The following is a 23497-nucleotide window of genomic DNA, read 5'->3' on the forward strand; positions in this document are numbered from 1 at the left end:
CCTTAAAATAAATAAATAAGAAAAATACTCCGGATTTTAAATGACGTCATATACATATAGTTCGTGTCATCCACGAAGACGCGCCCCGCCCTTATTCCTAATCGCTTATAGTACAAATCTGCAACTTTTTGCCAATGTAGTAGTTATGTCTACTAATTAATGTGTATAGACAGAACTACTATAGTAGTAAAAAGTAGCATACCACACTTGTAGGTACTATAGTTTTCTATAGTTTTCATTGAAAATATATATTAAGCTTTAATTTTTTCTTTCGGAGCGATTATTTCCGAAAATAATAACTTTATAAATAAAAGATTTTGAAGACCGTAATTCGTTTTGAAAGACCTTATCCAACCATACGCCACACTGTAGGGTCAAAGCAAATATAAAATAAAGAAAAAACATTTTGTATGGGAGGTACCCAAATTTTTTTAATAAGTAGTTTTTATTTCACCGTACTGTCGCAATGCATAATTTATGTATCCATGCCAAATTACAGCTATCTAGCACTAACGATCACGGAGCAAATCCTCGGACAGACGGACATGGCGAAACTATAAGATACACTGCATAACATGTTACAAACTAATCGAGAACTAGTCAAAAAAAATTAAGACATCGTAAAAATGACCTAACCTTTGACCTAACCTTTCGTAAAAAAAACCTTTTTTTTCAAACCGGGGGGCCCCGAGAGCTATTGTGCTAAGGGCCCCGCGCCTTCTTAATCCGCCCCTGGTATAGTGGTGGTGGTGGTGGTCAAAAAACGTGTTACCAAAATAACGCACATTCACGGTACATCCTTTTAATACGCTCCTCCTCACAATTTTTCAACAATACCCCAAAAACGATCAATAAACAAATTATTTTACATTTTTTGTAATTTTGGAATTTGGTTACGGAGTTTTAACAATATTATAAAATTGATATCTTCGATAGCGCAACACATGTTCAAGCAGTTTGTGGTAAATACCTAATGTAGATACCTACTTACTATGAATATTATTTTGCCTTAATGCGCATAAAATAGCCAAGAGTTTTAGGTAAGTTTTAGCTTGAGAACGCGCTTTCAATAGACAACATTTAATATTTTCCAGTGGGCTATTTTATGTTATGTATCGAAAGGAAATTAAATTCTAAGGTGTAAGTACGTGCTTTTTTTTACCTGAAAACCAACTTTTCATTTAAAAATATCAAATCTAACAGTGGCGAATTCCAAAGGGTCATAAGTAAGTGTCACGTTCTAACAAGTATGTAAGTGCGAAAGTGACGCATGACATGTTATGTGATAAAAATGCGACCAACGCAACGCAGTAGGGCTAAGATGGTCGGCTCTTTATCATTTCTCGACTCGGCTCTTTATCATTTGTCACCATGCCTGTCACGTTCTAACAAGTATGTAAGTGCAAAAGTGACGGGCATAGTGACAAGCGATAGAAATTGAACCATGCGGCCATTGCTGTAGGGCTAATATGGTCGGTGTTTTATCATCTGTCATCATGTCTGTCACGTTCTAACAAGTATGTTAGTGCGAAAGTGACACAAAACATGACAAGTGATAAAAATGCGACCATGATACCGCCGCTGGACACAATTGAAATTTTATACATAAAATATTTTATCTTATACAGTCATAGTAATGACGTCGTGAATTTTTTTAAAGATGTAATGAAAAGTAAAAGAACGTATTAAATACAGAAAGCACATTTAAAAAAAATATCCCGGTAGGTGTAGTTTAGTTTTTTTCATTACTCTATTAATTTGTTTATAAGAATTTTTATATATATTAATATATTTAACATTTACTTAGTAATTCCGCAACGAAAATTTTGACAGAAACCATTTACCTATATTACCTATACATTGAGCGAACGTATTAATATACACATATACTTATATGTATATTGTTTTGAACATTGTTGGTTAATTTTTGTTTGATTCTTTATAATATACCAGAATAAGTATGAGGAAAGAGAAAGACAACAATTTGACTCGCGCAAACGAAGCAATCGGATCGGGGGGTGTTAAGTACGTAGGAGGGTGGAATCACCCCTCGCGTAGTTAGAGCGAGAAAGTCGTGTCGTTTCGTTCTAATTCGTGTACATTTTCTCACGGATATGCGCTCCCGGTACCTCAGTTTTCTGATCGAGCATCAACGTTCACCGGCTGCTGCCAAGCACTGTTGAAAGGTAAATTTTACTAAATTAGGTATCCGACATTCTGTTTTCATCGACTTAGAGTAATGTAACATATATTATGAGGTACAGTGTAAATATTTGACCAAATATATTTGTGATTCGAAGTTTAATAAGTAGGTATAGGTAGGTATGAGTAGGTATCTAATAATTTTTTGATGATATATTTTCATCTGAATTACAATCCTTGATCACATCCAGAGATACGCCCCCTAATACAATATGTCCATAGGTAATATAATCACATGTATGTTATCTAGTGAACTTGAGCCGACACCGCGCCGATAGGATCAGGGCCAGCAGCTGCGGCTCGCAGCCGCCGCCAGCGCCAGTGCCTCAACAGACAGCTTCACTTTGCTCGCGCTTGCACAATGAAACTATTCCTGCTCGCCGCTCTCGTGGCTATAGTGTCTGCAGGGGAGCACAAATTAAAATGTAAAACCGTCTCCGTGCGTGGCAAGATTCACAAGAAAGACGTTTTAGCCAGCGGAATCAACCGGCCCTACCAGCTGTCTATGTACAAACATGAACACAAAATCTTCTTCAGCTACAACGTTGGAAAAAATGAAGAAGACACATTTGAAATCGGCTACATACAAATGGGTGAGAAAAATGTGACTGCGATAAAAGGGGTTCTCAATGGGTTCGCGTCGACTGTGGACGAGGAAAACCACCATGTCTATCTGGGCGGCAGCAAGGGCATTTATAAATACAACCTGAAAAATAACAGCGAGAGTCTTGAGCATATTGTGAGCGGTCATAATATTTGGTATATGTTCTTTTACAAGCATCTTTACTTCATTGATTTTCCGTCTCAAACACTGTACGTATATAAGAAAAACGCAACAGATCCAGGCCAAGTGCATCGATGTGACATAAAAGACAAGATTTATCAATATGTTATTGACAACGATGGTGATCAGTTTATTACAACCGACAGCGGTCTCTACCAGATCAAAAAGGGCTCCAACGAACGGCACCTTTACTCCGATATCAAACTTTTCCGCGGAGCAGCGTTGGATAATACGGGACATGCCCATTTTTGTAGCAACCATACAATTTATGCTACGAATAAAAAGAACTATACTCTAGAGGAAATAGCCTACGTACGCAATGTATTTGGGATCACATTTGATAGCCAAAATAATATTGTTTATTCTGATCCCAAGAACATCGTCAAATTACTGCCTGGGAACTGCGACTAGTTACCTAACCAGGATTATCCTTGCCATGTTGGAAGAATACTAATCAATTAGCATGTTCTGTATTTAGAGGCATATTAAATTTGTAATAATAAATTGCAATAAATTAATAGTCCATTTATTGCAAAAAAGTTAATAACGTTTGTAAACCCCTAATTCTTTAGCCAAAATGGCAATCATTTGCGCTAGCCGCTACGACAGCGAAACGCTTTCTGTCTCTTACATATTAGTGCGTTAGAGAGACAGATAGCGTTTCGTTATCGTAGCGTAAGTAATTGGCATCTTGGCTGGGCACCCGGAGCTATACAATCAAAAATGTAAATATGAAATACAATAAAAAATTAAGGCAAGTTCAATATATTTAAACGACAAGCTCGATGTTCTTTTTTTCTGGAGTTGGCTAATTAGACTGTCGGCTGTCGTGCATCTAGATTTGAGACAATAATTAGGTCCGAGTACCCTGAATTTATAGTCTAACAATCGAGCTCCAACTAACAATCGAGCTGCCGAGAGATCCCCTGCCTTCCCTATTAATACTATGTTACGGAATTTGCATATTTTACAATTACTAATTAGCAAGGTAATAAAGATATATTCTATACGAGTACAAGTCACTTTACCTCACACCCACTGCCCCGTGCCTCCCCAAGGGCGAGATGACGTCATCGACTACGTGAGGGGGACACTGAACTGGCATTTGGCTTCGTGCTTATATACCCACCACCCTACACGTGCGAGATATATTTTGATCAAGCAATATTGCACTCTAATAAGCTAGTCGCAAATTTTAACTTTTCAGACTTGTATTCGCAAACAGCTTTGCATGTGCTTCTCGATTTTCAGAAGATCAGAAGGGCATGCCTACTTTTAGTAACTGTACTTTAGGGTTCCGTAGCCAAAACGCAACCGTTATAGTTTCGTCATGTCCGTCGGTCTGTCCGTATGTCACAGCCATTTCACTCGGAAACTACTAACTAGTATAAGATATAAGTACCTGGGCGACCGAGCATTGCTCGGTTATAACTATTTATTGTAATATGGTGGTGTATAGGTGATAATCTTATCTACATTTTTTTACTACATTAAACTTGTCTAAAACAATAAAAATTAAAAAAATTATATATAAACTTGAAATATATTTAAAAAAAAAATTAGTCACCGGGCGAGATTCGAACCCGTAACACTCGTTTAGCAGTCCGCGTCTTAACCCGCTGGACCAGACGGACAGTGGCCGGTATCACGAAATTAGCGACCATATTCTGCGTCGAAAGAAAAACGCATGAAACCTCGAAAACACGCGTTTTCCCAAACATAAGACTAATCTAGATCGATTGTTTACCCCCAAAAACCCCCATATACCAAATTTCAGCAAAATCGTTAGAGCCGTTTCCGAGATCCCGGAAATATATATACATATACTCGTTTAAAGGTATAAGATTTAATGAAATTTGGAACGTTGGTGTATTTTATGAGCCGCTACTTTGTTTTGAAGTTTTTGAACATATATTTCTTATACTCCGTACATGTACCATGTACCTACATGTAGCGAATTAAATATATTATGTTTTGTTAAATTAATATCTGGCACACCAATCGATCCAACAACCTTGACATGACTTGATTTTTGAAGGCCTATCTTCAAAAATAACATCCAGGTTGCTAAAATCGATTTTTGATTGTGTATACTTTTGGAAATAATCGCTCTGAAAGTAAAAAATATTGTACACTGTCCGACGTATACCTCAATGCCGGGCACTGAAAGCGTCCTCATTCTAAAAGAGAGTGAATAGTTCGACTCTTTCGTTTCTTTTTTTATTATGAAAGTATAACCATAAATAGAGTTCAATAAAAAAATAGTACAAAAACTCGCGCTCTAAAATGTACGAAACGAGAAAAATAATTCATCAGTAGGTAATGCCACACTGCGACTAGAGCTTATGAAGCTTATGAGGGAAGAATAGCTTTTCGATCCTAGCGAAATAACGGTACTTTTTCTATGAAATACCATTTCAGGAGAAAAAGGTTTTCCACTAACTAAATCTTAACAAATCACTTTAGCATAATATATTCAACGTTTATAGGTTTCAGTTAAAAAAATTGTATTACAAATAAAAAAAAAGGAAAACCTAATCCTAGTTTTTCATTGTATCAATAACATACTAAAAATCGTGAAGAATGAAAAACATTTAGAAGTGGAAAACCTCCCGCCCTCGTCTTCCCTTGGAAATTAAAGTGGCATACTCTGTGAATGCCACTTATATAAAATGTAAATTATGTTACCTTAAAAATTATTTAAGAGATGATAACATTCTCTAAATGACAATTACAGTTGACATAATTTTTGATCGCGATTTCTTAGTAGGTTCTAATTTTTTTAACTTATTGTTTTATTGTACGTATGAATGAAGCTACAAGAAGATACGCTTTTTAGGGTTCCGTAGCCAAATGGCAAAAAACGGAACCCTTATAGATTCGTCATGTCCGTCTGTCTCTCCGATTATTAATTGTGTTCGACACGCACTTGGCCAGTTTTTATACCTACTTTTATTTAAATCAAATTAAATATAAAAATTTATAAGCTTGAGCTAATGACGAATTGATAATTCGAATTCAATGGAGATGTTACATTGGTATGTAACTATATGTATCACTAAATGACAAATAATTAATAGATATCACGTAAATAAAAATAGGAAAAATAAAAACGTCTCGGTAGAGATATATTATTTATGTAATCGGAGTTTTAATGAACCCTTTTTTGAGCTAAAAGGATGTTTGTAAATATATCATATGTATGTAGAATAAATACATAAAATTCTTAACTTTGATAAGACTACCACATCCGTTACGACGAACACACAATGTACGCAAATAAGCATGTCAAGAACGAGAGCAGGACGCCGTGGGTAGGCGCTTCAGCGCCGTTGCCGCAGACCATCCTCCTGGAGGCCACCGACAGGTTCTTGTTCTGGAGGAGGCTGTGCACCGACTCCACCTCCCAACGGCTCATGCTAAGCGGGTCGCGCGAGAACAGCACGGAGTACAGCTCGGCCGACTGCCCGTTCGTGCCTTCTTGACAAAAGTTAAGGACCAAGTGGTCGTTTACTGCCTTCAGTACTTGGACAGTACCGGTGAACTGACGGTATGTGCTGCGCTGGCTCAATGAACCTGTAAATTAATGGGTTAATTTTAATATGTGCTTATGATAGGAATCAATTTGAATTCGATCAGTCAATTTTACAAATAAAGATAGCACCTTTGTTAATAGGTATAATATATTTATTTTTCACGTCAGCAGCTCGAACAAGGGTAATTTGCTGCTTAAAAACAGTGAGCAAAATCGCATTTTGCTCACCGAGTGAGACAAAATAACATTCAAGTGACCTTTAGATTCGAATGTCATTTCAACGTGCGGGGCCTAATACAAGTACGAAATATTTGGATTCTATTGTCTTTATCCCTTTCACGTCATTAGCAAAAAGAAAGAGACAAAAAAGTGCATACGTAATTCAACGGTATATTGACGGTTTATAATAGACCTCCGAAATAAGTCAGACCGCATCGTTCCAAAACACCCTACGAGTCTTCATTCGTAATAATTAATTAATTAAATAAAAGTTTAAAATTTAATAAAAACACCATATTTTACGTATTTTATTATACAATCAAAACAATGAACTTATACAAATTTACGCAATTGTTACGCAGTAAATAATTCTACTTAACTACTTTTAACGATCTCTACTATAGTTGACAAATAGTAGTATCCGCAATTCGGACCGGATCTTACAAAAAATTTTTTTAACAAAAAAAAATTGTCGATTGAACTGTCAATTGATGTTCATTAATTCATTATTTTCGTATTATTTTATTGAAATTTCTTTCGTTTTGTTTTATTGCGGTAATTAAAGTTAATTGTTAGAATACCTTCAGAAAACATGAGTGAAATAGTAATCCGTCCGTCTGCATTACATTTTTTCAGGTTGTATTTTTTGATGGCTGACTGACGTGAAAATTTTTGTGTACTACACGAGATCAAAGTTATTTACATCTCGTGCGCTTTTGAGTCCCTTACTACGCTCAAGATTCTAAATTAGATTCACTCGCTACGCTCGTGAATCTATTATAGAATCTTTCGCTTGCACGGGACTCAAAACAAGCACGCGAAGAAATATCAAAGTCACATCTCTTGGATCCCATACCCCCGAGAGTCGGTCAGGCCCCTAATTCCGGTTTGCCTTCATTGGTTGGCTGAAGTGAGCACTGAGCAGGGGCCGGGGGCTGCAGGATTCTCTCTCGCTTGCCTTTGTCGGTCGTTCAAAGTGGGTGGGGGTGCGAGAGCTATATGCTTAGTGCAGGCGCAGGTGCAGTTGGTACAGTGTGGCTGTTAACAGACACTGAGCAGAAAGCGGTGCACACCTCTTCACATCCTGAGCCACTCATGCAATGTTGTCCCCGTGTCGCTCCCGCGACATTTTCACCTGCCATAGTCCGATTTAGTACTCGCGTTTAGTAGCAAATGTATGAATTCGTACTAAACAAGTAAACACTAATCAATACAATACCTATGTAAACAGGCCCTAACTAAGGCAAGTGTACACACTCGTAAGGGCCTTACCAGATAAAAGTCAATTATTAATTAATTTGAAAATGGAGGCAATTACAATACCGTTGTTTTTGAGAATCCAGCCTTGAAATTAGTGGAGTGAAAAAACATGGTGTATAATTTTACAAGTACCAACATTAATATAAACATTTGCTTTGCTCTTGCGCTCACAGACAGTGACTTATTTACTGTACAGCTACCACCAGTTTGACACTGACATATTCGCTAGCTCGTTCATTTATAGGTACTCGATTATGAGAGCGAGAAAAATGTAGGTATAGAAAATAAGTTACGCAGACGTTAGCGAAAATGTCAGTTGGACGCTGCTAAGACAATCAAAACATCGCTAACATCGCAAAGCTATTTAATGGCCAATTCACAGAAAACGGCGTGAACTGATCGAATAAGTGAGGTTGATAAATGATAACAGACCGTAAACAATGACTCAATGACAATTTTGTGAGAGTATAATTTGTCATATCGACCTACAAATACGTATTTGTAATGATATTATCATAATTTGCGCTAGCTATGGGAATATATTTACCTAAACTTGCTTGCAGTACATTCATTAAGTACAGTCACGTTTGAAAATATCGGTACGAAAAATGAGCCAAAAATATGTATACACTACCTTAATATATGGGCAATAAAGTCGTGTATACATATTTTGGCACTTTTTTCGTATCGATATTTTCAGACGGGACCGTACCTGCTAAATAAATTCGGTAAACGGTTGAAAAGGTTTTTCATATCATAACAAATAATTCCAAATGGGTCGAAGTTATTCGTCAAAGCGTAAATGCCTAATAAACACATTTATTATGGATATTTTAACAAAGGTTCGGTCGATAACAAGACAATTGCACTGCCGTATGATTATATAGCGTAAGTAGTGAAGCTATTTCACTGCGGCACCTTAATTATTCAGTAACATCGATCAGGGGAAAAGACATGCAAATTTTCCCTTAGAGTTCTATATTGCAATTGCACTCTTTTGCCGAGCATATTGGAAAAAGTAAAACTAGCTTATGAAAACAATAACTAACTACATTCCACTACAGATGGGAATCCCGTATTTCGAATCAGGGATCAAGCTAACTTCTTTTATATGCTCAGAAAATTAGAAATATGTATTATACTGCTTAATCGTGATACGTCCCTAATGAATGAAAATGAAGTGAAAAATAGATAACCGCCCATAGATAGGGTACACCGTCTATTACTGGCCTGATTTGGCACCTTCCAATAATTGACCACCTCATACTAAAAAGGATTCTGTTTAATATTCACACAATCCAAGTAGATTTTCAGAGCTAGTGTTATTTGATTGACTTGAAATGTGTGAATAAATAAATAGAATTCTTATTTTAGCCATTGTAGTATAAGGTAGCCAGTTATTGGAATGTGGTCAATAATAGACGTTTTAATACGAGTACATACCTTAAAACTAGCATACTTAGGTATATATTATGAAAACTATAACGTAAAACTAAAAAACACATTTTGGCTGCAATGGAATAAGCTTCAGTGACACAGCAGAGGCACAGTCATATGAGAAGTAAAAACACAAGAGTAGTTACCATTTTGGCCGCCGAAGGCCTGCCAGTAGCCGGCGGAGTTATTGTTGAAGTAGAGCGCGTACTCCACGGTCTGCCCCTCCTCGTCCCACACCAGGCGCAGGTGCCGGTACATCTGGCGGAACTGAGCGTTCAGCGCCTCCACATGATGCAGCTGCCTATGTGAATGGATCTGCAATCAAATTTCCTACGTTAAAATCGTATTTTTTTCGAAATAGCCTACACAGTTAAACAAAGGTACCTATTGTGTAAACGGTTACGGTTTGCCACGGCAATTAATCAATCTGCAATGATCACGGAAACGTTTTCATGGGCGCCCAGAGGTCTGTGTGACCTACTGTCAAACAGGCTGTACAGTCTGGCCTAATATGGGTCTTCCCAAGAATGTACACTTGTACTTATATACATACAGTCCATGAGACGTTAAAAGTACTTCAGTCTGTGTAGAAGTTATTGTGATATTTTGGGCAGGTGTTATATCTTTTCATATTACCTACATGTATATCGTTACTTATTAGTAAGTATGTATGTTGGTACGGAATCCTTAATTTTGCTTGATCAGACTTTTAATAGTTTTTATTGTTTAGAAATAATACTAGGTATTTTGATGGAGTATATTATATGCAAATAATGAAATTTAAATTACATCCCGACATTCCCGACGTTTCGAGTGAACGGGAAACTTTTTTAGTTTTTGTGTTTAAATGTGTAACTCACTGTAACAGTATGATTAAGTACGTCAATTATTGCCAATGTATGGTATGGTACAGTCAGTAATGACGGCTCAAGATCATCGATCACCGCAGGGGTCGCGCACAACGAGCGGCATCGTGTAAGACTAATCGACTGCAGCAGGAAGGTGACAGTGGTAGGGAATTAAACCAATATTGGATCGATAGCTCACGCAATAAAAAAACTACTTGAATTGTTTTGTTTCATTTATGGTAGCATGTACCTATTATTAATAAATACCCATTCTAAATACTTTCTAAGTAAGATAAGATAAGATAAGATATCATTTATTGCATAATTATATGTGTACAGGTTATAATAGATATTTTGGTAGTATCGCTATAATTTTATTAGGTATATTTCAATATCTACCTAGTTAATAAGGTGGTACGTCAGTAATTACTAATTAGTAAGTAAAAAACAGGTAAGATACTCGTAAAATTCAACTCTTAATTAAATATAGGAGTTGAATTTTATCTTATTTTCGATATGAAAATGTGCAAATCACGTTATGGCTATTTAAAATTTAAGGTAACTATAAACTTTTTTCATAATAAGTAATACATTACGATATGGCGAGTGCGTAAAATACGAAATTCGTAATGAGTGGCGATAAATCGACACGAGTTGCAAATTGTCTATGGCATTCGACATAATGACGAAATGTGCTAATTATCGCACCATGTGTACTGAAAATTATACTTTAATTTAAAATTATGTTTATAAATAACAAGCACCAATTAAGAAATCGACTTAGCTATTTATGTGCACACCCAAGAAATGAGCTTACATCCCAATCAGTAAACCGCGTCATCCATATATGATATATAAGTACTTAATTCTAAAATGCATTTCCTCGTTTCTTTCAAGTAATTCCTTTTGTTTCCTCATAGCACTTCTTGTGCAATCAATATAGTTAAGCGCATAAGTGCTAACGGCGCGGGATCACGGAGATAAAGTTGGTTAGTCAGTTGACCTCCTCAATGCCATTCGTGACTCAGGCAACTCGCGTAGGAGTAAAGGTCATGATCTTACATTCGGCCTCTGTCCTCAAAATTAATTGTTATCAATATCCTTAATAAGAGACCATAAGTACCAAATGAATCATACCCTTACCCCAATTACCGAACATACAATCGCATTACCGAAAACACCTATAGATTAGATTAGATTATTTATTTCATGAAAGACAATTACGTAATAAATTTGCATTGATGTCAAAAAAAAATGAAAATAATAACAATACTAATGAAATAAAATGATAGCAACAGTAAGTAGGTAAATACGTACAAAATCCAAAATATAAATGTAGAATATCAAAACTTACGAAAATACAAGAACAATAAAATAATATATAAGAGGATTGTAAGGTACACAATAAGTAGTACGTAATATTTGGTAATATAAATGGGCTTTTCTACTCTTCGATTTTAATGGTTGAATTAAGACTTCGTATACCAAACTATAATTGTATCGCAACTTTGAACTATGGGCTCCCAACACGTCTATAATGAGTTCATTACGAAACTCTTTAGTGAACTATAATGAATTTGACTACTCACGTCTCGCCGCGGCGCGGTAAAGAGGACAAAACCAAAGGATAGAACAAATGATATTTTGTTTTATCCTTTTATCTACTAAGATATTCTGTTTATGTATAGTAGACAGAGTATTTTTCACGTCACTCGTTCGAAAAAGGGCTTTTTGTCCCTGCTAGGCGGGATTAAAGTGACGTTTTTCTGTTCTAGGACACGATTTTATTTCCTCTTTACATACATTTGTTTTTAGTTTTAATATTATTTTGGAACATAATAATTTCCTCATAGGTGATTCGGCACATGACACATGACTCACATGGCAGCAAAATTATTTCCACCGGAGGCGTTAACACTTTTTAAATACCTCACTAATACGCTCAGGATTCTGTTTTGAATAATGAACTAATTTTACATAGTTGACTCATATTATATAAAAAGTATTGTATACAATAGTGATATAATCAAGCTTTTCAATCTCGTACCTTAATTAGGCCGCTACTGAGTGTCTTTGTGGCCTAAACATGGCACTCGACTGAAAAGCTCTCGATTATAACACGATTGTAAAGTAGAAGGCCGGAAGGAGTTTAATTGTAGGATCATTATTTTATTTTTAGAGAATATACAAGGTAGGAATCAGTAGGTATAGAGGAATTTAAACATATCCTTTCGAGTGATATGTGTCGGTTATTAATATATGAAAATTAAAATTAAAATAATCGGCTGCTGAAATTAAGCAGAACCAATTGATTGTTCGGAAAGTTTATTTGCATATGCAGATAAATATACCAAAACAATATCCAACTTACATGTAAAAAAACACTCATCGTAATGCATCTGTAACCGCAGAGATGTGAGGGAAGGCTTGGGCTATAACCGCGAAAATCGAAGTTCGTCAATTGCGGGCATTTTTAATTACGTCTTAGTAAGAGTAAAAGAGAAAGATCCCTGCAATTTGCGATTTTCGGTTTTCGCGGTAGGCCCCCTGTGGTCTGAGGCAAATGCGCACCGGATCGGAAGCAGGGAGTTGATTAGCCAAATCAGCCGGATGGCGCATCCGGAACAGGCACGTAACGGCTCGCGGCTGTTGCGGCGCTATCTCCGCTCGCGGTAAGGAAATACGTTTGCCGCGGAAGGAATGTTACTATTTTTTCACAATACGATCGATTACTACTTTAAAATGATGGTTCAGTGCCCGGAACATATAATACATTGGGTATTAAGCTTCTGTACCGTTATTTGAAGCCTATTTAATATTTGAACCAATAAGGTATTTCGCTTAATAAGCGTTTTATTGTAAGGTAAAACGCTGCTATTAAGGGCGGTAAACAAGAATTTACGAAGAACTGTTCATTTTAAACCCGAAGCCCAAACGCTGCTATTAAGGGCGGTAAACAAGAATTTACGAAGAACTGTTCATTTTAAACCCGAAGCCCAAGGCGAGGGCTTATTAGTTAACACGGGTTTCAAATTTTCTATGGGATGATACTTAACCCTTCGCGCCTACTTTTTTAAGTTGCCGCTTGTTTTTTCTACTGACGCAAATGGCTTGACCGACTATATACCGTTTACGAGGAAGTGTGATGAAAAATTAAAATAGTATCTATAGTCTGTCAAGCCATAACCGTCGGTAGAACAAAAGGGCAATTTGAAGAAATGTAGGCGTGAAGGGTTGACGTCCCATAGAAAATTTGAAATACGCGCCTTTTTCTACTGACAAACTTGTTTGCCTGACTATACCTTCTACGTGGGCAATAATGAAATTTTCTATAATGAACCACTTAGATTTCATGCAGTAAAATATAAGGTTATTTATTTAATTTTTTTTTCGGTTGTAATGTATATTTTAAGAATGCTGGCAATTTAAATATTTTATGTCAGGCATTTTGCACGATTTCAATTGTTAATTAATAATAATATAATATTATATAATTTTATCCAACTTTCAATGTGCCCTTAGTCGACAACAAAGTTATGCCATCAGGCATCACGCCTTTAAACAGCAACTTCCTACACTAAAATAGCACTTGTGTGCTCTATAATAAAAAGTTACACAAAATTGCATATCACTAGATTCAGGTTACGTTAGCTAAACAAATGAGCCAAGTAAAAAAAAACCTATTAGGTACAGTCAGCATGAAAAGTAGCGGATCAAATAACGTTTCATAAGTATCATTCTGTAACGGCTTAACAAAAAGTAATGTCTTTAATATAGAACAACTAAGACTGTAAAAGATATACTTTAGAGCGCAAATTTTAGAAATTTATTTATAATTGGAAAAGTTATCCGGAATATCAGATACTTTTAGCGCGTTGTTTCATCCGCTACTTTTGATGCTGACTGTACGTACTGTACTAGAAATCAACTACACTTTTTGAGATTATACGAACTTTTAGTATGACCTAAGTACCTACCTGTTTAGTTCATGTCATCCACGATGACGCGCAGATTTATCAAATCTACCCATTAATAACACGATACACGCGGCTTCGAACTATAACCGATCAATCAATCAATAACATTTATTTGCAAGAATACTTAATTAAAGTTACAGGATATTCTTGTACAATATTGTACAGTATTCTATCATGATTAAACGATGCGCAAATTTTATAGTACAATAATTTTCAGTGTAGCACATGTGTTAGACTGAAAATAATTATATTATTCAATATCATTGAATTGCATGCAATAACAACTGCAACTATAGGTAACTAAACATTAATAACTGTCTCATTATATTGTTTTTTATTTCAGCGTTATAAGTACCTGTAGTAATGATATGTGTTTTTATTTATTTTTAATTATTTAAAAAAGAAATAACCGGCTATCAGAACCATAATAATTACAACTACCGACCCGCCCTGGCTTCGCATCGGCTACACAAAAATTTAATACATTATACACCTAAACCTTTCTCAATAATCATTCTATTGATACCTGAAAATCCGTTCAGTAGTTTTGAGTTTATTGCGAACATACATACAGACAGACGCGGCGGGGCACTTTGTTTTATAAAGTGTTATATAGTGATTACTCATACCCACTTAGTACCTAACTATTTATTTTTATTTACTTTCCTAAATGTTGTAGGTAAGAAAATTGGACTTTTCTAGTAAGGGCAATTTTCGAACTATGAAAACCACCACAGTGGACAGTGTTCTCCGACTCCATATCCTATCAAATTATTTTATATCATATCATTATAGTTTTTTTTAGTAAATAAGGATTTTAAAGATGACAACAGTATATAAAAAATATATGTAGGTACATACTACATATATTTATGTGAAATACTTAATTTAATGACTGCTGAATCGAGCTTTTAAATACGGTTTTTTTTATTATGTTCCAAACAAAAATCTACAATATGCAGAGGAACTAAAGGACATGCATTCATAATGTATCCATTCAAGTTTTCTGAAGCAATCGTTGTAACGTACCCTCAGTATAGTAACCACGGGACACTTGTTCACAACGTAAACTCCCTGCCGCGATAAATGCATGTACACTTCCACCACGTACCACTTGCCCAATATTTCACTTATGTCTAAATCGTCGTAGAAGTGCTCGTTATGACATGTAACAACAAATTCATTTGTTTCATTACCTAATATAAACACGATATTAAAAAATAATAAAGCTAAGTGTAAAACAACATTAACATTCATTTTTATTTCCATTATCACTTTTTATCATTCACTTGGTTATTACTATAATGGTGTACAATCAGTTGAATGTTTTATAAGTTTTAGCGTGCGCGAACATATCTGGTTGAACTCGGTCGATCGCAGCTCAACTGACAGTCGAAGCGCGCGCGCCTGCCTCTCTCAATTTGATGTTATCATTTGACCCTACAACGCTTTAATAGATGTAGAAGTACCCTGTGCCTTTTTAATTCACCGCGTAAATAACTATGACTGAGGCTGAGATGATGCGTAAACGGAGGACGCTCGATTCTAGCCCTGGGCACTGGAGGTCTTGGTCCTTTTTAGGGTTCCGTAGCCAAATGGCAAAAAACGGAACTCTTATGGATTCGTCATGTCCGTCTGTCCGATTATGTCACAGCCACTTTTTTCCGAAACTATAAGAACTATACTGTTCAAATTTGTTAAGTAGATGTATTCTATGAACCGCATTAAGATTTTCACACAAAAGTAGAAAAAATACAATAAATTTTGGGGGTTCCCCATACTTAGAACTGAAACTCATTTTTTTTTTCAATCAAACCCATACGTGTGGGGTATCTATTGGATAGGTCTTCAAAAATGATATTGAGGTTTCTAATATCATTTTTTTCTAAACTGAATAGTTTGCGCGAGAGACACTTCCAAAGTGATAAAATGTGTCCTCCCCCTGTAACTTCTAAAATAAGAGATTGATAAAACTAAAAAAAAATATATGATGACATTACCATGCAAACTTCCACCGAAAATTGGTTTGAACGAGATCTAGTAAGCAGTTTTTTTAATACGTCATAAAATTAAAAAAAAAATTTTTACGTCATACCTATACGTGTGGGATATCTAGAGATAGGTCTTCAAAAATGATATTGAGATTTCTTATATAATTTTTTCTAAACTGAATAGTTTGCGCGAGAGATACTTCCAAAGTGGTAAAATGTGTCCCCCCCCCCCCCCCGTAACTTCTAAAATAACAGAACGATACAACGAAAAAAAATATATGATATACATTACTATGCAAACTTCCACCGAAAATTGGTTTGAACGAGATCTAGTAAGTAGTTTTTTTAATACGTCATAAATTGTACGGAACCCTTCATGGGCGAGTCCGACTCGCACTTGGCCGCTTTTTTTCTCTGTATATGACATTTATTTCGCTTAAACACAGAAACTTCTAAAAACACAGATTAAAATATTTTCATAGAGAGTAATTCAATTCATTCTTGCTCATTAGTTTTGTACTTTTGGAAGTGTTTTTAGGGTTCTGTAGTCAACTAGGAACCCTTATAGTTTCGCCATGTCCGTCTGTCTGTTTGTCTGTCTGTGTGTCTGTTTGTCCGAGGCTTTGCTCCGTGGTTGTTAGTACTAGAAAGATGAAATTTACCATGGCCATATAAATTAATAAAGCCGACAAAGTCGTATAATAAAATCTAAATATTTTAGGGTACACGTAAAGTGGGGGTGAATTTTATTTGCTTCCACCCTGCAGTGTGGGGTATCGTTGGAGAGGTTTTTCAAAACTAATAGGGGTCTCCAAGAAATTTTTTTGATAAAGTGAATATATTCGGAGATAATCGCACCGAAAGAAAAAAAAGTGCCCCACCGCCCCTCAAACTTTAGAACCATAGGTCCAAAAAATATGAAAAAAATCGTGGAAGTAGAGCTTAAATTAAATGAAAACAATAGCGGACATGGTCAGTTTATATGAATATATATACGTTTTTATGTCGCGGATAAGCGTATCAATATTATTGATGTTTTATTTAAGTACTTACGCTATACTCCACCTCTTGGGTTGAAGTAAGTAGGTAAACAGGACATTTTATCGTAGTAGGAATTCGTGTCTAATTGAATATATCCTCATTATGCTAAATAATTATTTACTGAAATTGAAATGTTATGAAGTTTTATAAATTAATCCGATTTTGTGAAATGGTACAGGCTGTAGTACCATGATCTTCTGAAGTCTATCTACAGTGCACAATAAAGCGGCTCGCGTGATCAAGATGTGAATGAATTCTAATTGTCATTGTTACCCTATTTCGCCGCATGCGCATGTCGACTTGTGTCGGTACGTTGCGAATGCGATACTTACAGTTTGTTCTGTTTTATAATTCGTAGTCACTGGGTCCGTCATCTGACCTGAATAAAGTCAAACGTGCAACTTTTATAAAAGTGCACATGGTTACGAGTAAATAATATTAAAATAATTAAAAAACAACTTTATAAGGCTTTTTAGTGCCTTAGTACAATTAACTAATCAAAAACTTAATAAAAAACTTGTAATAGATGTGCTTAGAGACAATAACTAAATGTAACATCTACTGATATGAAGCGAAAAAAATAGTAACTATTCAATATTAACGTAACACTGCATGCACTGTTAACTGTTAAGCGTTAAGATTATTTTATCTTCTTCATGAATTTATCAATGTCAATGCCTCCCGGAGCTTAAGGCCCCAGTGTTGTAAAACTTGTAAAAAAAATGCTCCGAATTATCTAACTAATTGTACCTAATTAATAAGTGGTGAACGGTGTTGGTCACACATACTGTAAACAGTGTTTAAAATACTTTATGTTTAAGCCTTTCTTGTAGTGACTGTTTATTTACCTAAATAAATTAAAAATAAAAATGGTTTGACGAGATCAAGACGTAGGTAGTGCTTATTGTTGTTAAGTTTATACTATAACAATTTTTGTTCTATTATCCCTATAGTGCGGCTACTAATAAACATTAGGAATATTCCATGTCTGTTTACTTCTTAATTAATGCGAAATACGTGGCGTCGCTATGCAAGGTATAAGTACAGTCAGTTGTAGACGTTGACCCCTTCTGCAAACACATTTCTATTTATCTCTGCAGCTGACTGTACATCACAGGTTTAATAGTTGAGTTAATTTAACACATTGCATTTGCCTATTTATTATAAATAAATAAATATTATAGGACATTATTACATAAATTGACTAAGTCTCACAGTAAAGCAGGGTCACTACCTACTAGGCCAGACAGGTCGTCAGGCCAAATATGTACTGTAAATAAATATAAGTCGCCTTTAAAATGTGATAACAAGTATTAATGATGACTCACCCTGTCTTTAGGCTCCGAAATGTGTATGACAATGCAAGTCCTCCCGTAGTCCACCCGCGTGTCCCCGGCCAGGTGCTGCACCAGCTCCACGCCGTACCACATGCCCATCAGACGCTCCACCCAGATGCCGGTCTGTGGCGCTCTATTTATGCAATAATCCCTATTGTTCCTCACAAATGGAAATTCATAGGAGCTGAATCCTTGTTGTCCATAGCTCTGTCCGTAGCCTTGATCATAGTTTTGTCCGTAGTTTGGCCCATAGTTTTGACCGTAGCTTTGACCGTAATTGTCATAGCCTGGTGCATACCGCGGGGTGCTGTACCCGGGGTATAAATTATTGTTCGGCCCTTGGAGTACACCGTTGTAACCGGTAGAGGAGGAATCTAGGTAAGAATTAGGGTACCTGGTACCACCCGGCACACCCGCTATGTCATCTCCGAAATTTAAATTTCTCTGTCCATATTCATCGTACAAATTGGAGGCGGTCGAATAAGTGGAATAGCTACTGTCGTCTCGTTGGTAGCTTGCGCATTTGGTTGCGCTAAATAATGCACTAATTATTAATATGGAAAGCATTTTTTTCTCGAGATAATTCGAAAATGTACGGCGCGGGGACCACGTCGCGTGATACTTAGTGGTCAATATAATGTGTGACTGTTTGAGGCCGCTCTCCGAGTAGCATGTAAATTAACTAAGCTTGATGATAGTCGTAGGTGGAGTGATAACGAACTGGGGAACTCGCGGTAATGCATGGATATGAGCCGTCTTAAAATCGAAATAAAGCCTGGTATTGAATGATGGAACCCGCCTAGTTTGGGAAATGTGAGCGTACCACCTAGCGTTTATGAAGAGCCACCTACCTATAAGTGACACTTAAATGGCCAATCTACATAGATCAACATTTGTGATATTATTTAAGTAAAATTCTCCTCTTCCTTCTTAGCGTGTTTCTAGTTGCATCCTAAAGGAATCCGAGGTACGGTTAGGCTATCAACCTAAATAGTACAAAACTATAACCCAGAGGGCACACTAAGCCTTATTGGGATATACGCCCAGTTCCCTCACGATGTTTTTCCTTCACAGAAAGCACCTGGCAAATATGAAAATAATATTTGACATATTACACGACTTTCAAGATACTTGTGTGTGTGGGGGGGGGGGGGGGGGGGGGCTTAGGACGGGTCCAACAAAAATAAATGTTTATACAGAACCTTCCATGCGCAAAATGAACTCACTTGACCGGTTTTTAAAGGTAATAAAATAAATATCTACTCTTCAAACAACAAGAGTTTTTGACCAAATACAAAGCACAGTTGTAATAAAATTAACTTTATTTACTTGAAACCTAATACAGTATGACTCAGCCTTACACTAAATTACAACTATTACAGTAAACTTATATTAGGTTTATATTAAATTGAACCTCTGTCTCATGAACTAGGTCAGAGTTCGTGACTCAGGATTCAGTGATTCCTCCGAGGAAAGTCGTACAGGTTGTTTTGTGTACTTAAAGGAAATATCCTACTTTATTTTTTATCAATTTTTTCAGGGATAACTAATGCAAATGTTTCAAGGTTAATACAAAAATACAAAATAAAATCAATTGAACTTTATGCTTATTATGTATGTTCAGTCACGTCTGAAAATATCGGTACAAAAAATGTGCCAAAAATATGTACGACTTTATTGCTCATATACTTCAACTCAGAAATGCGCGTTTTCCCTGAGATAAGACCTAGCTAGATCGATTTTTCGCCCCCGAAAACCTCCATATAGAAAATTTCATCGAAATCGTTAGAGCCGTTTCCGAGATCCCCGAAATATATATATAGAATTGCTCGTTTAAAGGTATAAGGCTATGTTGTCGATTTTGACATTAATTTATGGTTTGATAGAGACTCGTAATTTTTGTAATTATGAGACGTTTTTGTGTAGAACTTAAAAAAAAAGTGTAACGATGTCAAATTTCCTTGTAAAAAGTATTTTTTTGTATAAAGGAAATATGTACTCGACATAAACCTAATTATAAAAAAAATTAAAATAAGGGATAATAATTTTGTATCCATATATAATTAAGTTTAATAATTATTTAGGCACAAAAGTCAGTCTTGTGTACTTTATTAAACTATTAATTTCGAACTAAGTAATTGACAACATTTCAATTTTCTGAGACTATAATTTTATTAGTTATCTATACTTTGAAACGAGGAATACGCTAATAGTGTATTTTTCCACTAGGATTTGTATTTAATTTATTATAATTTTTTTAATGTGTACTTATTCTAAAATGGCGTAACTCCAGTTCTCCAGTTACTTAATTAATTAATCTGACGCTGTCTGTAATTGTCAATGTTTTAAACTGATCCGTTGTTGTATTAAAACAATTTTGATAAAATATAAGTCAGTTTTTCTACGACGATTTGGATATTATAACGGATACTGATACACGAATACGATAGCAGGCTGTCATACGGATAAGACGGATCGACGGATAAACACTAACGAATGTAATGTATTTAAATGTTTGTACCGATATCTTCGACGAATTATTTTTGTTATTTTTGCAAAGGTAAGGGACGAAACAGTATTTGGTACCTATGGTACCTATACTTTGTGTATATACCTCATCAATCCATACGGCTTTATCCATTTTAAAAACGATTAGTACATAGAAACTTAATAATATAAATAAATCTCTCTTTGTTTTGAAATTCAACCAATACGTCGTATTTATATGACAATGTCAAATCCAAAATTATGACAGGTAATTTTTTTTCGTGATGATAGGCAATGGCATTTTACGTATTGTGTCGTAGAATTGGTAAAATCCCAAATTTATTTTAATTCTTGTGTATTTTTTGTAATTAACCATATTCAATTTATATTTATATATTGCAGTGTTCAGGAAGCAAAATACTTCCAAATCATATCAGGTTTTATAAAAATGAAATATTGTCATGTTTAATTACCAAAAAGATCAAACTAAATGAGCGCATTTCTATAATTACACGTGTGGTTACATGTTGTTTGAAAATATGATAACTTCTGCAGATGATGTAACTGGCAGTACCTACTGCTTACTATTAATATTAATGTGAAATCGTGCAATTTTCAGAAGGCCGTCGCGTCGCGTTCGCAATTCTCATAAACAAAACAATGTTCTCAGTCCGATCCGATCTGATAAATAGTTTCGGAGAAATGTATACATACGAGTAATATACATATACATAAACAAATAATTACTTAACATTTATTTTGAAGGCCTAATAGATAATCAAATTTTAATAAGCAGAAATTCACCAAATAATGCCTACCGTGTTAACCGACTTTAAAAAGGAGGGGGTGCTTTGTTCGTGTGTATATGTTTTTTATTTATTTTTAAATATCTTAACCTAATTAATTCAGAGGCCTATCATGGAAACAACTTGAAATTTATTTATTTGTTTGACTAAAGATTTTCTAAATGCACTTTTAATTGTAGACGCATGTTTGACACCCCTAACATACTGCATTACAGTTACATGTGTAATATTATATAATATATAATAGCCATTTAATTTAGTCAATTTTAAATTGTCATTTTTAAAAAATCCGTCCAGTATCCTAAGCTACAGGGTGTACTGAATCATCAGTACTTAAGCCCATAACCCTACTTTCTGGTTAAGTTGTAGTCGAGTAAAATGTTAATATTGGGGTAGATCTCGTACAAATGTATTAGTAAAAAGTGGAATTCCTATTCCTCCGAGTTTTCTATTAAGAGAATGTCCCCTGGAAGTGTATAAGCGTTTAATCTGGGTTCAACGTGTGATTTTTATAGCAAGATGTATTTTTTCCGCAGAGTTGTCTGGGACTACCTATTTTGTGTAGAATTTAATAAGCTTGAATGTTGCCTTAACCGATATTTTCGTGAAGGACGTAGATTTTGAGTAAAACGCGAATTTCTCCTGGATGGTACACATTTTCCATGATGGCTGCGATTCCTCGAGGTCCCAAATGTTAAATGATGTGAGCATAAAAAAGGGGACTTTAATTTATATACGTACCAAATTTCATGACTGTTCAAGAGATTTCGAGGTTCGTCTTAATCCGATTGTGCTACTACTTAGGCACTCGTAGCCTAGCGGTAAGCCATGCGGATGAGTTTATTAGAACTTATTTACGAAATATAATTTTTATTGGGGCATTTTAAGAAAATTGGAATTTGGAAATAGTTATTTGTACAACAAGAGAGCAAAGTTTTATATTTCTTCGAGTGCTTGTTTTGAGTCCCGTGCAAGCAAAAGATTCTATAATAGATTCACGAGCGTAGCGAGTGAATCTAATTTAGAATCTTGAGCGTAGTAAGGGACTCAAAAGCGCACGAGATGTAAATAACTTTGATCTCGTGTAGTACACAAAATTTTTCACGTCAGTCAGCCATCAAAAAATACAACCTGAAAAAATGTAATCCAGACGGACGGATCACTATTTCACTCATGTTTTCTGAAGGTATAAGGTAAGGTAGGTAACAATTAACTTTAATTACCGCAATAAAACAAAACGAAAGAAATTTCAATAAAATAATACGAAATAAATAATGAATTAACCAACATCAATTGACAATTCAATCGACAACTTTTTTTTGTTAAAAAAAAAACTTTGTGAGATCCGGTCCGAATTGCGGATACTACTATTTGTCAACTATAGTAGAGATCGTTAAAAGTAGTTAAGTAGAAATATTTACTGCGTAACAATTGCGTAAATTTGTATAAGTTCATTGTTTTGATTGTATAATAAAATACGTAAAATATGGTGTTTTTATTAAATTTTAAACTGTTATTTCATTAATTAATTATTACGAATGAAGACTCGTAGGGTGTTTTGGAACGATGCGGT

General features: G+C 35.3%; 2 protein-coding genes across 2 annotated transcripts; one reads left to right on the top strand and one right to left on the bottom strand.

Moving 5' to 3' along the window:
* The first annotated feature begins 1991 nt into the window (after positions 1-1991).
* LOC133520335 (ommochrome-binding protein-like) lies at positions 1992-3504 on the top strand. The gene is made up of 2 exons (XM_061854709.1): positions 1992-2186; positions 2453-3504. The coding sequence occupies exon 2, from the start codon at positions 2564-2566 to the stop codon at positions 3395-3397; it is 834 nt and encodes a 277-aa protein (XP_061710693.1). The 5' UTR covers positions 1992-2186; positions 2453-2563; the 3' UTR covers positions 3398-3504.
* A 2603-nt stretch (positions 3505-6107) lies between these two features.
* LOC133520380 (uncharacterized) lies at positions 6108-19562 on the bottom strand. The gene is made up of 3 exons (XM_061854767.1): positions 18623-19562; positions 9584-9752; positions 6108-6562 (listed from the first exon to the last, which is right to left on the bottom strand). The coding sequence occupies exons 1-3, from the start codon at positions 19196-19198 to the stop codon at positions 6240-6242; spliced, it is 1068 nt and encodes a 355-aa protein (XP_061710751.1). The 5' UTR covers positions 19199-19562; the 3' UTR covers positions 6108-6239.
* Between the last annotated feature and the right edge of the window lie 3935 nt (positions 19563-23497).

This window comes from Cydia pomonella, chromosome 1 (genome assembly GCF_033807575.1).
Source record: "Cydia pomonella isolate Wapato2018A chromosome 1, ilCydPomo1, whole genome shotgun sequence".
In the NCBI taxonomy this organism is placed as follows: Eukaryota; Metazoa; Arthropoda; class Insecta; order Lepidoptera; family Tortricidae; genus Cydia; species Cydia pomonella.